At 42.6% G+C, this 14,321-nt stretch overlaps 1 protein-coding gene across 1 annotated transcript in view; it reads right to left on the reverse strand.

Annotated features, from left to right (window-relative positions):
* The window catches only part of garnl3 (GTPase activating Rap/RanGAP domain like 3), a 77,110-nt gene that overhangs the window by 16,117 nt on the left and 46,672 nt on the right, over nucleotides 1-14,321 (reverse strand). The window contains 13 exon segments of the mRNA XM_084687131.1: nucleotides 37-152; nucleotides 337-443; nucleotides 780-825; nucleotides 936-1,044; nucleotides 2,375-2,478; nucleotides 2,760-2,858; nucleotides 2,948-3,023; nucleotides 3,256-3,282; nucleotides 3,407-3,470; nucleotides 4,010-4,074; nucleotides 4,544-4,662; nucleotides 5,550-5,649; nucleotides 7,990-8,064. Coding sequence (XP_084543257.1) covers nucleotides 37-152; nucleotides 337-443; nucleotides 780-825; nucleotides 936-1,044; nucleotides 2,375-2,478; nucleotides 2,760-2,858; nucleotides 2,948-3,023; nucleotides 3,256-3,282; nucleotides 3,407-3,470; nucleotides 4,010-4,074; nucleotides 4,544-4,662; nucleotides 5,550-5,649; nucleotides 7,990-8,064 — 1,107 coding nt within the window.

The following is a 14,321-nucleotide window of genomic DNA, read 5'->3' on the forward strand; positions in this document are numbered from 1 at the left end:
CCTGGCCTGAGTCCAGACCTAGAGCTGAGTCTGTACCTTGTGGAGATCTGGGATGAGGTCCTGGTAGAGGGATCGGATCAGCATGTCCAGAGTCCTCTGACGTTTCTGAGCAAACGTAGGCGTGTCCAGGGTGGCTTTCTCCCCATTGATTACTGCAGGAAGGAGGGATAGCCACAGTGGGGAAGAGAGAGGACAACACAGGAAATTAGGGACAGAGTGGGAGAGAAAGAGGCATAGGGGTGGAGAACAGAGAGGATGAGATGGAGAGACAACTACATGTTGATCTCGGCTCAACAGTACTGATACAGACAGCTCAGTCCTTGGTGGCAATCTTACATTTGACTAGCAAAAAGTCCCTGAATTCCTGGTGGTCTGTAAACACAGGTGGGGAGGGAAGGGGAGGTCCAAACAGGGGAACACTCTCCTCTGAGAATATCTTCAACCTGGGACATTCAGACACACACACACACACACACACACACACACACACACACACACTGGGTATCATTGTAAAGGTATGCAGCCAAACAACATTTCACTGTCCTGGTCACACACATACTGTAAGGTAAACACACAGTGGTCAGACACACAGTGTTCCCCTAGATACTTTAGGTAGTAAATAACCTAGGGGTTATTTACACAACCCCTAGGTTATTTACACAGTGTAAAAATGAAATTTTTACCAAAAGGTGTAAAAGATTATTTGTTGGTCATGTGTTGAACAACAAACAGAATTTAAATGTCAAGAGAACATGATTGTGAAACAAAGCCTGACTCACCTGTAACTGTCGTTCTGACTGTTATATCTGACCAATGCAAAAATATCTGACAAGGATGTTGAGGAAGCAGGTTAGGGGAGTTGTTCTTTCACCATCACTATCATCATCATCTACATCCTCATCATTGTCATCATCATCTAACTCAATAAGGGATACGTGTGAAGTGGGAGCGTATCATGGACGGTTTGAAGGATGGAGAGGCGTCATCTCCCTCCTGGAATACGATGGTGACTATGTCGTTCCCAATATGTCTCTTCCTCTCCACCTGAGAGAGGAGAGGAAAGGAGAGGAATGGAGAGGAGAGGACAAAAGAAGAGAGGAGAGAAAGGAGAGGACAGGGGATGAAAGCAGAGAAAGGCGAGGAAAGTAGAGGAGAAGAAAGAAGGTAAGGGAGAGGAGAAGAGAGAAGATGAAATAAAAGGCAGAGAAAAGGAGGACGATGAAAACGTCCTCAAAAGTGAGAAGGAAAGAATGTTCAAAAGTGAGTGAATATCATTAGACACCAGTAGGGAGATGCCGTGGCTCTGGCTCTGTGGATCAGACTGGTGATAAGGATGTTGTAGCCAAACACAATTAGCTGACTGTAAAGGTTGACTCATCATGAGCAACATCTCAAAGATAGCTCTCCAACTTCCTTTGATGATTAGATTGTTCAGTGGAGTGTGTGTGTGTGTGCGTGCGTGTGAGTTTGCATGTGCGGAGAGTGGAGGTTGTTGTGCCTCAGAGCTCTGTGATTGACCCCTGACCCTTGCAAGCTTGTTAAGAAGCCACAGTGATTAGAACACTTTCCTCTGCAAGATGTGAAGCACTGTGGAACCCTGACATTGGTGAACACCTCCTTTCATCCATCCCACCATTCATCTTTTTCTTCCTTGTCCTCTCACATTCTCTCATCGCTTCCCTCTCTCATTTTTCATTCACTCCTCTCTCGATATTCCATTCATCACTTTCTCTTTCTCTCTCTCCTCTCTTTCCCAGCCTCTCTCCTTTCCCTGCTTGAACAGAACCATGCACCCCAAGGCAGAGAGGGTTGAAGCACAGACCATAATAATATCTAACACATACAAAACACATACACACCACACACATCGACATGTTTGTGTTTAGAATTGGATTGGATTCATTTAAAACAGTCCAATCGATTTAATAGGGAATGCCACACACACCAATCACCCCTCCTCTGATCCTGTCAGTTCTTAGAGACTTTCACTGAAAATGTCAAAACATGTTCATTTATTTGTTTTCCTGTGGACCTGTAAGTCAGTGACATTGTCTCATAAATCAATTCCTCCGTTTTTTATTCATTTAAAGGAATTTGATGGACAAATGTGATGTGTACAGTATTTCTTTAGCCTGAGTGACAGTGTATGATAGTCTCTCTTTCTCTCTCTCTGTCTCTTTATCTCTCTCTCTCTGTTTATCTTGGTAAATGGCCTGCCACCATTTTTCTCAGAATTTCAGCTTTGAACATTAATGCAATGGATACACACAACACACACAGACTGAAACAGAGACATACAGACAGACACTCAGACACATGCAAACACACACTCATACAAGGACAGACACACACACAAGCAAATGCACGCACACACCTGCTGCTTATTCTCCTTAGAGTAGGGGAGCATGGTAGAAACATGGAACATCAGCTCATGGCCCTGGTACACTGTGTAGATAGAGTTCATTCCTGTGGTATCGTCTGGAAAAAAAGAGAAAAAGAGCGAGAAAGAGAGAGAGAAGGGAAGGTGGAGGTGGGCGGGCATGAGTGAAAGAATACAAATCTGTTCCAAGAGTGTTTTTATGCAGTGAGAGAGTAAGAGAGAAACAAGAAAGAGATAGAGAACCATCGAGAAGCGAGACTGGGAAAAATGAAAGGGAAAAGAGAGCAAGAGAGAGAAAGAGAGAGAGAAAAAGAGCAAAGGGGTCAGAGGAAGAGAGAATGCAAAAGAATAGAACGAGGCGGAAGGGCCTGTTACTTACTCTTGGTGTCTAAGCCTCCTCTGTAGCCTGCCCAGCCATGTAGGGATATGCTGTCTCCTAGCAGGTTTAGGAACTTATCAAAACTTTCGCTGCCCATCTCTGGAGGACATACACACATAGGAGTGTTGGCTGAAGTTAGACAGGTTCTTTGCTGAAGTGAATGTGAATGAGATGGAAGAGAGACTCACCATTACTAAACATCTCGTCATCTGTCAACTGGCCATCTTTGGCGTACAGAACACCAAATTTAAAATTGACAGAACCCTGTAGAGAAGGATTCGTTGAGATCACATCCTGTTGAACCCAACCTATGAACTGTACTGTGTGTATACATGTGTGAGAAAGACAGAGGGAAGGGAGAGACGAGAGAGCGAGAAAGAAGAGGGAAGTAGGGAGGAAGAAAGGGAGCAAAAGTGGGGAAAGAAGCGGGAGATAGAGGAGAGAGAGAACTAGAGAGAGAGAGAGGAAGAAAGTTCAGGACAGATACTCTACCTACCTCTTGTTCCTCTAACACCAGGAGGTCCTGCACAAGAAATCTGTATCAGTTTAACTGTTGTTACCTTACACACACAGGACGGACGCATTTTTGCACTCTGTACATGTCACGGACTCGCACACACTAAACAGTGTGGATCAGAGGCTCTCACCTTCTGTATATCTGGATTAAGAATCTCCCTGGGCCCTTTTTCAAACCTGTCTAGGTTCATAGCACTGGGAAAGAGCGAGATAGAGAGACAGAGGGAGATAATTTATGCCAGGGCTGTAATCATAATATGACAGATCCCCCTCCCCCAATATTAAAATCTGGTCAAAATGTCCCCCCAATATATTGATATAAAAATATAAATTAAATATACGACAGGCAACCACGCACGCTGTCTGAAATTATCATAAAAAATGTAATCATATTCATAACTAAACAAAGTTTTGACATGTTGACTCCATGGCTACGGCCTTGATTTATGCCACAGAATAGATTTTTACCTTGCGTCACTTGTTGACACACTGGCTCACACTGAATCAAACACTTGATACCTTCACTCTGTGATAATCCAATGTTATATATTGTATAATTTGGGTATTGTAAGTACTGTATCTTTAGCATTTCTTTCTATTTTATCATTATTTTTTTAGAGAGGTACTATATAATGTGCAATTTCTCACTTTTTGGCTCATCATTAGGGAGGTAGAGAGAGGGAGAAAGATGTTTAGGAAGAGTCTGTCAGTATAAAAGTATTCGTAACCCTCACCTTAGGATGGATTTGACTGATAGTGTTTTGGTGGGACTGTAGGGCAGACTGATTTTCAGGGTGCCCTGAGGAAGAGGACGATAGAGAGAAATAAAGAAAGAGAGAGAGAAAGTCAGAGAGAAAGAGAGAGAGAAAAAAGAGAGGGAAAAAGAGAGAGAACAGTGCTCAGTCATTCATGCCAATCAAGCATAATTTAATTGAACTGAATAATGTAATTAAACTGAGAGATAAATAGAGAGAAAAGAGAAGATCTTACCTACATCCAATCCACACACATGCACACACACACACACGCATGCATACACCCACCCACCCAAACCCACACCAACGCCCACACGTTTTTTTTATCTATCCTTGTGGGGACTATATTTGTTTCCCTAACCCTAACCCAAAACACCCCCAAAAAACTAAATCCCAGAGATATAGCAATTGATGTGGGGACCAAGAGCATTTCCCCACAAGGAGAATGTTGCTATCCTTGTGGAGATTTCAAGGGTAGTAAAACAAGGCCACACACACAGCAGTGATACTCACACTCTTCCTCCAGAGAATGGCCCGGTACTGAGGGACCCGTTGGTTGTTCTGGTCTGACAGAACCACAGACAGGTAAAAAGGGTTCTTCTCGGCATCTGTACCCACGTAGTTCTGGTGGACTGGAGGGGGAGAAACACACAAACACAATTTAGTGAATGAACAAATAACATCATATATTTATGAGGAATTCTCATCAAATTTTACAAATAGTGAAGACACTTAAGTATAGAGAGATACAGATAACTCCATACAGCATCATGTCCTCCACACTGGTAAACCCTCCCCCCACCACCCATCCCGCACACCTACGGGTTTACACACCTACAGTACACCCCTGTAAGAGGGTCGTAACGGTAACTGCCAGAGTAGCGATTTAATGTAACCTCGTTTCTATCATTGAAGAATCCGCATGCCAATGTTGCAGATAAACAGTTAGACAGTGACATATCTTCACTAGTGCTGCTCTTGACACACATGCATTAAAATTGAAAGCACTATTAGATTGCTTGTTTGGTTGTTTGTCACTATGAAACTACTCATGTCTGAGAGGAAATGTTTGTTGCCTTGGGGAAGGCTGGTGATTATTTTTGTGGAATATGTGGAATGTTTAGGTGCTGAGCATCTGTTTGGTGTGTTTGTGTGTGTGTGTGTGAACTTGTGCTTGAGAGCGGGCCAGTTTGTAAGTGTGCACAAGTCTGTGGGTATCTATGTATATTCGCTATGTGTGTGAGTGTGTGTGGGTGTGTGAGTCTATGCATGTCTGTCGAGAACTGCATCACCTTTAATCATGGCCATTCGATCAGATGCTCTGGTCTGCAGCCTGTAAGGTCTACAGTCTTATGTGTGTGCAGAAATAACTCCTCATGTTGACAGACTGATTACAGGAGGAGCCAGCTAAATGCTAATAGTATTAGCCCTTTAGGATGAGATTCTGGTTACTGTCTGCCTCCTCTGGCTGTGTGCATATGTGTGTGTGCGTATGCTTATTCAAACAGCAAAACGGAACCTTTCCCCAGGAAGTATTTGAAGAACCATCTGGTGTGGTATTCTGGGTTCTCCAGATGGACATCGGTTCTTCTCCAAGTTCCTGGAGTGTAGTCCGTAGTCTGTGGGAATCACACGTGCAAACACACAGAGCACATTTTTACCTTGTCATCATAAAGAATACAATGACTCTGTACAGTTTTGTCCCTGGGAGATGCTGATTACAACCCTACTACATGCGTCACACACACACACATACACTTGCATTGCATTTGCATCAGGCAACATCCTGTTTTGTATTGTGTATGCCGTACATATGTGATATGTAAAGGGGCTAAGATGTGTATTGTGACTGATAAAGTATCTTATCTAATCTTCTCTTTTCCCAAAACCCTAACTCCCACCTTAACCCAAAAACCTCATGTAGACCCTTAACCTCACCCTCAAAACTATTACTAACCCCTAATCCTTAATGAAATTCTAACTCTATCACTAATGCTAATCTCAACCATTAACCCCCTAAAAGCCCCTAGAAATAGCATTTGAACTTGTGAGGACCAAGAAAATGTGCTGAGAAATAAAACATTTTACCCTTGCTTTAATGTTCTTGATGGGACTTCTGGTCCCAACAAGAATAGTTAAACAAGGCTGCACACAAACACACAAGCGCAAAGAATTGTGTCCACAGGTTGTGGTGTGGAGATGGAGAGAGGAGAATATCCTGTGTTATCTCAAGATCTCCTCCCGTCAATGCCTCTGTTAAGCCATCCGTAAGTCCCCGAAGATCAATACACCTCCTTCTCATTGAGTTGCTTCACACACACACACGTACACACCCACATGTACACGTACACACACATGTACCACAGAGCCAACAGACAAACCAAGGCACCAGTCTGACCACCAAAGCAAACCAGAATGCCTGGTAAACCACAGTAAGACTCACAAACCCTTCTCCTAAAACCAACAAGAAGAAAGGGTTTATCACTTCCTTATCTTTCAAGAGAGGCTTCAAAGGGTCCTACTCCCTACTTGCTCGACATGGGGTCAGAAGGAAGAGCACATGGCCCTACAGTATTTAGTTATCCAGTAGACAAAGGAGTCTGAGGAAAACTGACCATTTATGGATTTACAAACATTCCTCAAGGACCACACGACTCAGGGATACTTCGATGACAATAATTGATGTGTTATAATGTGTGCTTTTCTCATATTTTAAAATGTTGTTTTAATTGATTTGAAGTTTGATAGTAACTTCCCTAGGTAGAGATAAGTCAGTCAATCTTGATATCCATATAATTAAATTCTACTAACAGATAAATTTTTCAATGTTGTATATATATTTTCAAGTATAACCAATGCATGAACACTTTAAGCCCTGAACCCAAAGTTACCGGTCATTTCACACCTATACGTGAATCCCAGAAACCAACCAAATCATAGGAATTTACCTGGAGTGTTTCTTTGTAAAAATAGGTTAAACAGGTTCTGAATATAAATCAGGTATATTTATTCTTAAACAAGCAAACCATGCTAAAACACACATACGCACACACACAAACACACAAACAGACACAAACAGGTGCAAGAACACACATGCACACGTACATACACACGCACACACACAGTTAAACACACATATTTACTGACATGAGAAGAGGTTGGAGAAGAGATAAGGAAAAGGTTTGTTTGGAGAGAAAACATTTAAGGTCGCCATGGCGACTGCTAAGTGCTTGAGCACAGGGGGTTGCTGAATGAAATAAAGGCTAAAAATGGACACCCTTCCTCACCACCACACCGGAGGGGCCATAGACTGCTATTGATATTGTTGATGTGCAGTGTTTTAGCAAGCATGATGACATTCCTAGATTCAAAGTGTCTAGGAATGTGTAAAAGTGTCAAGCAAATAAAATGAAAAACGATATGAAATGTAAAGCATGGATTTAACAGGGTTGTATGGATCGTAGCTCAATTGCTAGAATACAGCTATTCTCCCCTTCCCTTGAGTGTGTATTTGAGTATGTGTGTATGTCTATGTGTGTAATGGGGGTTGGGTGGGGGGCCTGATGAATAATGTGTATTATGTATTGAAAACATTTACAGAAAAAAAGGCATAAAAAATAATCCTTATACCAACATGAAGACGGAGGTAAAAAGCAGGCGAGTCTCAATAAAACCCCTTGTTTTAAAATTACAACATCACTTTTAGCTCTCTTCAATTGCTCATTTATTTTTTTGAAATACCACATTTTTCCAATGGCATTGCAAGGCAAGACAATTTGATGTAAATGTGGTCTTAAAAAAAATGCTATGTGTTTTTTGGAGAGCTAAAAGTGAAAGTGTAATTTTAAACCGGGTCTCACAGGGTTAACTTTCTAGGTAATGAGAATTGTATTCTACTGTGGCTGAGCTTTGAGACGCGTGTGTTTGCGTGTGTTTGCCAGAGGTCCAGGACCCCTCACCTCATCTGATGAGCCGTTCTCCACTCTAAAGCGTCCAGCCCTCTGAATGGCCCCGTCTGCATCACTGGAGATCAGCTGGAGAGATGAGGGGGAGAGGGGCAGGAAGGGAGGGTTGGAGGCACAGAGAGGTGGAGGGGAGCGAGGAAGGGGGAGGGAGGGATAATAGGAGGGAGAAAGATCAGACAAAACTTTCTAAATGAGACAGCGTCAATCAAAGGAAGCATCTGGACGAAAAGTGACATGATGTTAGGAGGAGGAACACAGAAGACACCTGGGGTCTCATTTATAAAACTGTGCGTAGGATTCTTACTGAAAGTGTACGTACGCCCAAAAGCCTAAAATGGCGTACGCACACAAAAATTCAGATTTATAAAACCGTGCGTACGCACACCTGTACGCAGGGGGGGTTCTACACGGGGGCCTACAGGGGCCAGGGCCCCTGTAAAAAATGTCCCTGGCCCCCCCTGTGGCCCCCTGTGAGCTGACTGAAAAAAAAGCAGTCATCATGAAATGAGGAAGGGACATTGCAGCCTTTTTGAGGATATTTGCACAGTATTAAATAAATATATTTAGTTGCAGTTATCTAAAGGTAGGATATGTGATGTTATCCTGTATTCCATGCAGTCGGGGAATCTCCCCCTCCTGAACTCCCGCAGTGGACAATCTGATGGTGAGGAAGCGCTGAATTTTTATTTTAAATTTGAGTTGGATTGTACAAGGTGTTTATGAAACAAGAATCATTCAGTACAAGCGCAAATAACACTGCTGGATGTAATCTTCATGATGATCATGAAATTGAATGAAAAAAACGTGTGTGAGGAAAACAAAATATATAAATATTAAGAGTAATGTTCTTCCCACATTCAATTTCTGCAGTCTGCAGACTCTGCAGACTACAGTACGGTCATCTGCGTCGCCAATTCCAACTGTTTTCAAAATGTGCGTAGGCACGGGCGGAAATCCCGGGGGGGACACGACCCCCCCAATCCTGGGAAGAATATGATTTGTCCCCACTAATAAATCACTGTAAACATAACTATGTAATTTCAATAACACTTATAATAATATGCAATGAAAGCGCTTTGCTGATTATGGACACAATGGCGCTTTTTAAAGTTTTAAATGATTGCGAACCCCGCCCTTGGTCCCACAATGGTTTGATCCACAGCCCCAGCGCTCAGCAGTGATGCAGGTGCGTGTGTGAAAATCGGACAGTATCTGTATGTGTCGTTGGTGGCTGATGTCCAGTAAGTAGTTTAGTAAGAAAGGATTGGTTTGACAATTTATTTCTAGCACTCAATACAATAACACATTCATATCTGTCACAATTTTCCCTGCATTGATCACTATGTTAGCTAGCCAGCTAAGTAAAATCACCAGCTTTTTGCATTATAGTCAGTAACTGAGAGAAGCTAGCAATGCAGTAGTTGTGTTCCTTATCTGACAAGGTGACATGAGTGTCTACCATCTGAAATGCACGAAGCCAACGTAAAATTAATCCAGTTAATCGCACCAAAGCAATTTCACTATGTTTGCAGGGTTCACACACACTAAACTAGCTGCATTTGCATAGCTACCAAACAAACCGATGGAGCAAACATTAGCACCTCCTCCATTTGGCGTTGTCCAAGATGAAAACTTTGCTATCGTCAATTTAATCCAAGATCAGCATGGATATTGTAGTTCTTCGAAATCCATTTGCCATGGTTAGCGATACTGAACAGAACTATACTATATTCTACCATTTTCATAATTATCTTAAATGGTCTTATTGCAAAAGCTAAATCGTCTCCAGGGACTTCGAAGCACCTGTGTGCCGATCTGGAGTAAACTGGCGATAGCAAAAATGATGACAAATGCCACACAAACGGAATTGGGGCTCGCTAGCTCTGCAAATTCAGATATTCTGGGTTAGTAAAACCAAAACATGAATTATATTAATATTACAAAAGGTTGCAGTTTGCATTGTGTAAAAGGTGAACTCATACAGCTGTCAATCCTTGTCAATGCAATCCGTTTCACCTTTCCTAACTGTCTAGCTACCTGGTAGATCGAAACCTATTCTAGAAGAATCTTAATAAATGATAGAAGCCCATCTCCTACTGTAAATAAACAGCACATTATGTGTGCGGCCAGCATGGTAGAAAAATAGCAGAAAAAAGAAAGACGGACATCAGAGCATTTCAGGACACCAAAACGCAAAGAAAGAACCCTAGTGGCCTAATCTCAAAGACTAGTTGATAAAATGTTCATAAAAATGATGTGAAATGTGCTAATTGAATGTTTCATAATGATGCCATTAGGCAGAGGAGGCACCAGATGACAAACAGACAATAGAGCTGGAGGTAGGCAGGAACAAACTGGCAGAGACGGGGGGGTCTCGGGTAAGTTTGTTGAGTCTCTTGTTTGGCAACATGATGGGTTCTCTTCTTCAGACTTGTAAAATAGGGAAATAATTGGACAATGCCATGGATACCCCCACTCTCTACCTGAACTGGTGACTGAACCAAGATTAGTTTGAGGCAATGGTATTGTTGTTGTGATTAATTGTGTAGTATTGGGTACTGGTACTAAGTAGGATGGCAAACACCTTATGTCTTTTCTAGGAGACAGACTGTGAGTCAGTGTGGGTGGTAAAAGGGAAAGAGCCAGAGAGAGACTTCAGATGACAGTGTCACAGCCATGGCAGGACCGGGGGTCAAACTTTTTGCCAACAGCACCAGTATAGGAGACAGTGGCACAGCACTGTCACCTCAGTGGTGGCACAGAACCATATCAGCCACACCCACAATTTATAGAACCGCAAACTCTTGCCAACAAAGTGTTGACACTTCAAGAGGTTTTGCAATTTTCCCCGATGTTATGATGGTTCAATTGAGATTATTTTAGATGAGACTACACCACGCCCTTTGTAATTACATAAACTGCACCCATACAGTGTACAGTACATACGGGCCTTTCTTGGTATTGCTGGTTGTAAATACTGTATACCTGCATTCATACTTGACTGATAAGAAACACTACTTATAACTACATTGCAGCAATCATTTTGGTGTCCCCCTCAGAAATTGCTCTTGAGAAAATGTCATATAATTGTCCCCCCCAAAGTTGATAACAGATTTTCACCACTGTGCGTAGGCCTACGGAAGGGTCAGAGTTTGCGTGGAGGACCGCACATTCTCCCGTCAAGTTTGTTTTTTATAAATCACAACCTTTGCGTGGAAAGTGGCGTACGCACATTTTCAGCCCCGTTTTGTGTGTACGCAAGCTTTATAAATGACACCCCTGGTGTTTCTCCTAAAAGAACAGTTTCCATACAGAGTTCGGTCCCCAAGCAATCCCAAGCATAGAGAACAGTCAGAGTCAAACAGAGGCAAATATCTCAGTATGTATTTCCTGTTCCTGCCTGTTCAGTTGTTTTGTTTTGGGAGTTTGTTGGTGGTGTGGTGTGTTGTTGTGTTGTTGCTGTGCTCTCATTAACAATAATGATACAGATCTTTGTTTAAAAGGATCATCCAGTGACAACAGAGGACCAGCTGGAGCCAGCTAACAACGAAGGGAGGAGGAGAGGGGGATAGGATGGAGAGTAGAGAGAGAGAGGTTGGGGTGGGGGGTTGATGAAGAGCTATGGGGAAAAAAGTGGGGATTGACAAGAGAGAGGGAAGAGATAAAGATGAGAGTAGGAGGAGAGGATTGGAGGAGACAGTCAGTGCAGGCTCTGAAGTATCCATGCCGCATTCACCTGTCTCACCATCAACATGCCATCTTCTGTGATCCCCTGAAAACCCCTTCGCCCCTCCTCAACCCCGCCCCTTACCCCTTAGAGCGAACAATGCCTGGTTGCCAGGCAACGGAATACGATTTCTCTTTCTCTCTGCTCCCTGTCACTCTCTTAACCCCTTGCTCCGTCCCTCTGTCATTTTTCCCTGTCTCCCTACCATCACGCTGTCCATCGCTCTCTACTATCTCCATCTTCTCTATCTCTGATCTGAATTTCCTTATTCTCTTATTGTCACATCTCCTTTGTTTTCCTTTCATCTCCTCTCCTTTCCACACCTCTCCTTTCCTTTCCACTCCTTTCCTTTCTTTTCCTTTCCTTTCCACTCCTCTCCATCTTCTCCTATGAGCCTAAAAAGGTCTCTGCACTGCCAACATATCACCAGACACAGAAAGCGGTGTGTTTCAGCATAAGTAGGTGTGCGTGAGAGAAGCCTGTGTATGTGCATGAACATATGTGTAGAGCCTGTGTGCATATGTGAAAAGAAGCGGAGCTGATTCATGCAGGAGACACGAGACATAGCGTGCCACTAGCAACTTGTCATATCACGCTGTCAGGACACACTTTCTTAGCAGGGCGGGCTATTTAATCAGGATATTGCTGCACTCCGCATCTCTTAGTGCAGGGGTGTCGAATCCTGGTCCTCGAGGGCCGCTGTCCTGCATGTTTTAGATTGTTTCCCTGATCCAGCTCACCTGATTCAAATAAATGGTCGCTATAACAACCCATTTAACTTATAGGTCCATGTTGTTTAATTGTAACTTGTTTAACTACTTGCTCTTATGGTTCTTCCCTTTGGCACTTATTTTGGTTGATCACAATATGTGGTTCATGTTTTGGCTACTCGCAATGTTTTGGGGCTATCTTGTTGTTATTATCAGTGACCTATGCACTTTGTAAAGCTCTCTCTTGGAAGTCGCTTTGGATAAAAGCGTCTGCTAAATGAATAAATGTAAATATAATTTAATTAGGTGTGTGTCTGCTGATTCTCGTGTTAAACGCTGCGTCGGATCGATCTTGTTCCAAGGTGGCGTGAACAAATTTGTAGTCAGGTAAGGACGTCAATAGGCGGATTTCCGCTGTGTGGGCCTGAATCTTTAGAAACGTTTGGTCGAGTGTGGGAATGTGGCCGTGATTCGGCGGCACAATGTGGGATCTGTCTGTTCTGCGAGTAGTACAGCGTTTCCGCAGGAGCTGCCCTGTATGTAGGCTATATGTGGTCATCGACGTCTGGACTGATCCGTGTTGGATCTGGAGTGGTAGCCGCGCGTTGCTGGGCTCAGTAAGTTGGCGTGTTCTGAACTTCTGGTGTGGTTGTTTCTCCTTTTCTACTGGGCTGTGCCCTTACACCGTGTCTTTCAAATGGTTGGTCCTCCGTAGTAATGCAACTGGTGTGGCGCATCGCTCGTCAAATTGGCTGGTGTCAATGCTGATGTCTTCTACGGGTCCTCTACTGTGAGAGGGTGTATACAGTGGCCCTGAAGCGCTAAACACAACGGCAAATAGCAAAACACAACGGCAAATAGTAAAACACAAACGGTAAATAAGAAAACAACAGCAAATAGGAAAACACAACAACATTAACTTCTGACGGAAAAGGTAGGGCCTATCTACCAGAAGACGGACCCTCCCGATTGGACAGACTGACTGTGTGTTTTAACACACTCTTTTAAGGAAAGAGAACACCTATTCTGAAAACATGGATCCCTCGAAGATACTATTCTTTTGCTGTTTTTAAGAATGATTTTGATGCAAGGCATAGGCTACATATGACGTGATAGTTGATATGTTGTCAACTAATCACAACATCAGGATGAGTAGGCCTATAAGCACTTGAACTCACGCGTGTCAAATTACTTCTAGTTATCGGTGTTCGTTGGCATACAAAGTTAGTCTTCTCTTATTAGCGTAGTTAGTGATTAGAGCTAGCAACAATGAATTGCAGATCAAGGGTTCCTATCGTCCAGCTAGCTCTCAACGCTCGTCAGAAATTTCAGGTCCACGCACTAAAAACAATGACCCTCTCACTGGCGTTTTCCTATTTGCCGTTATGTTTTCCTATTTGCCGTTATGTTTTCCTATTCGCCGTTGTGTTTTTCTATTTGCCGTTGTGTTTTCCTATTTGCCGTAGTGTTCTGCACTTCAGTATGGAGGATTATAGGGGCCAAAACTAAATAAATAAATACTATAACAGAAAGCTTAAATAAATGACTAATTATATAATTTAATGCCTAATTGACATACAAAATATATAAATTACTAATTAAATAAGACACTAAATATATAAATGTTACATGTATTTGTGTGTACATTTATATATATTTACGTTTTAATGTGTTCACATTTATTTATTTATAATTACATTTATTTCTTTATCCTTACATTTATTTATCCTTACCTTTATTTCTTTATCCTTACATTTATCCACGGTGTAACTTGCTGCACCTAAATAAATCCGTTGTCCCCGGTCACCAAGTCAGGGGGCGGGTTAAAGCCTGTGATTGGTGGTTCAACTTGAATCAACTGCTTTTGACTAATCCAAGATGGCAGCACC

This window comes from Hypomesus nipponensis, chromosome 22, assembly GCF_054491055.1.
Source record: "Hypomesus nipponensis isolate SF chromosome 22, ASM5449105v1, whole genome shotgun sequence".
NCBI classification, from domain to species: Eukaryota; Metazoa; Chordata; class Actinopteri; order Osmeriformes; family Osmeridae; genus Hypomesus; species Hypomesus nipponensis.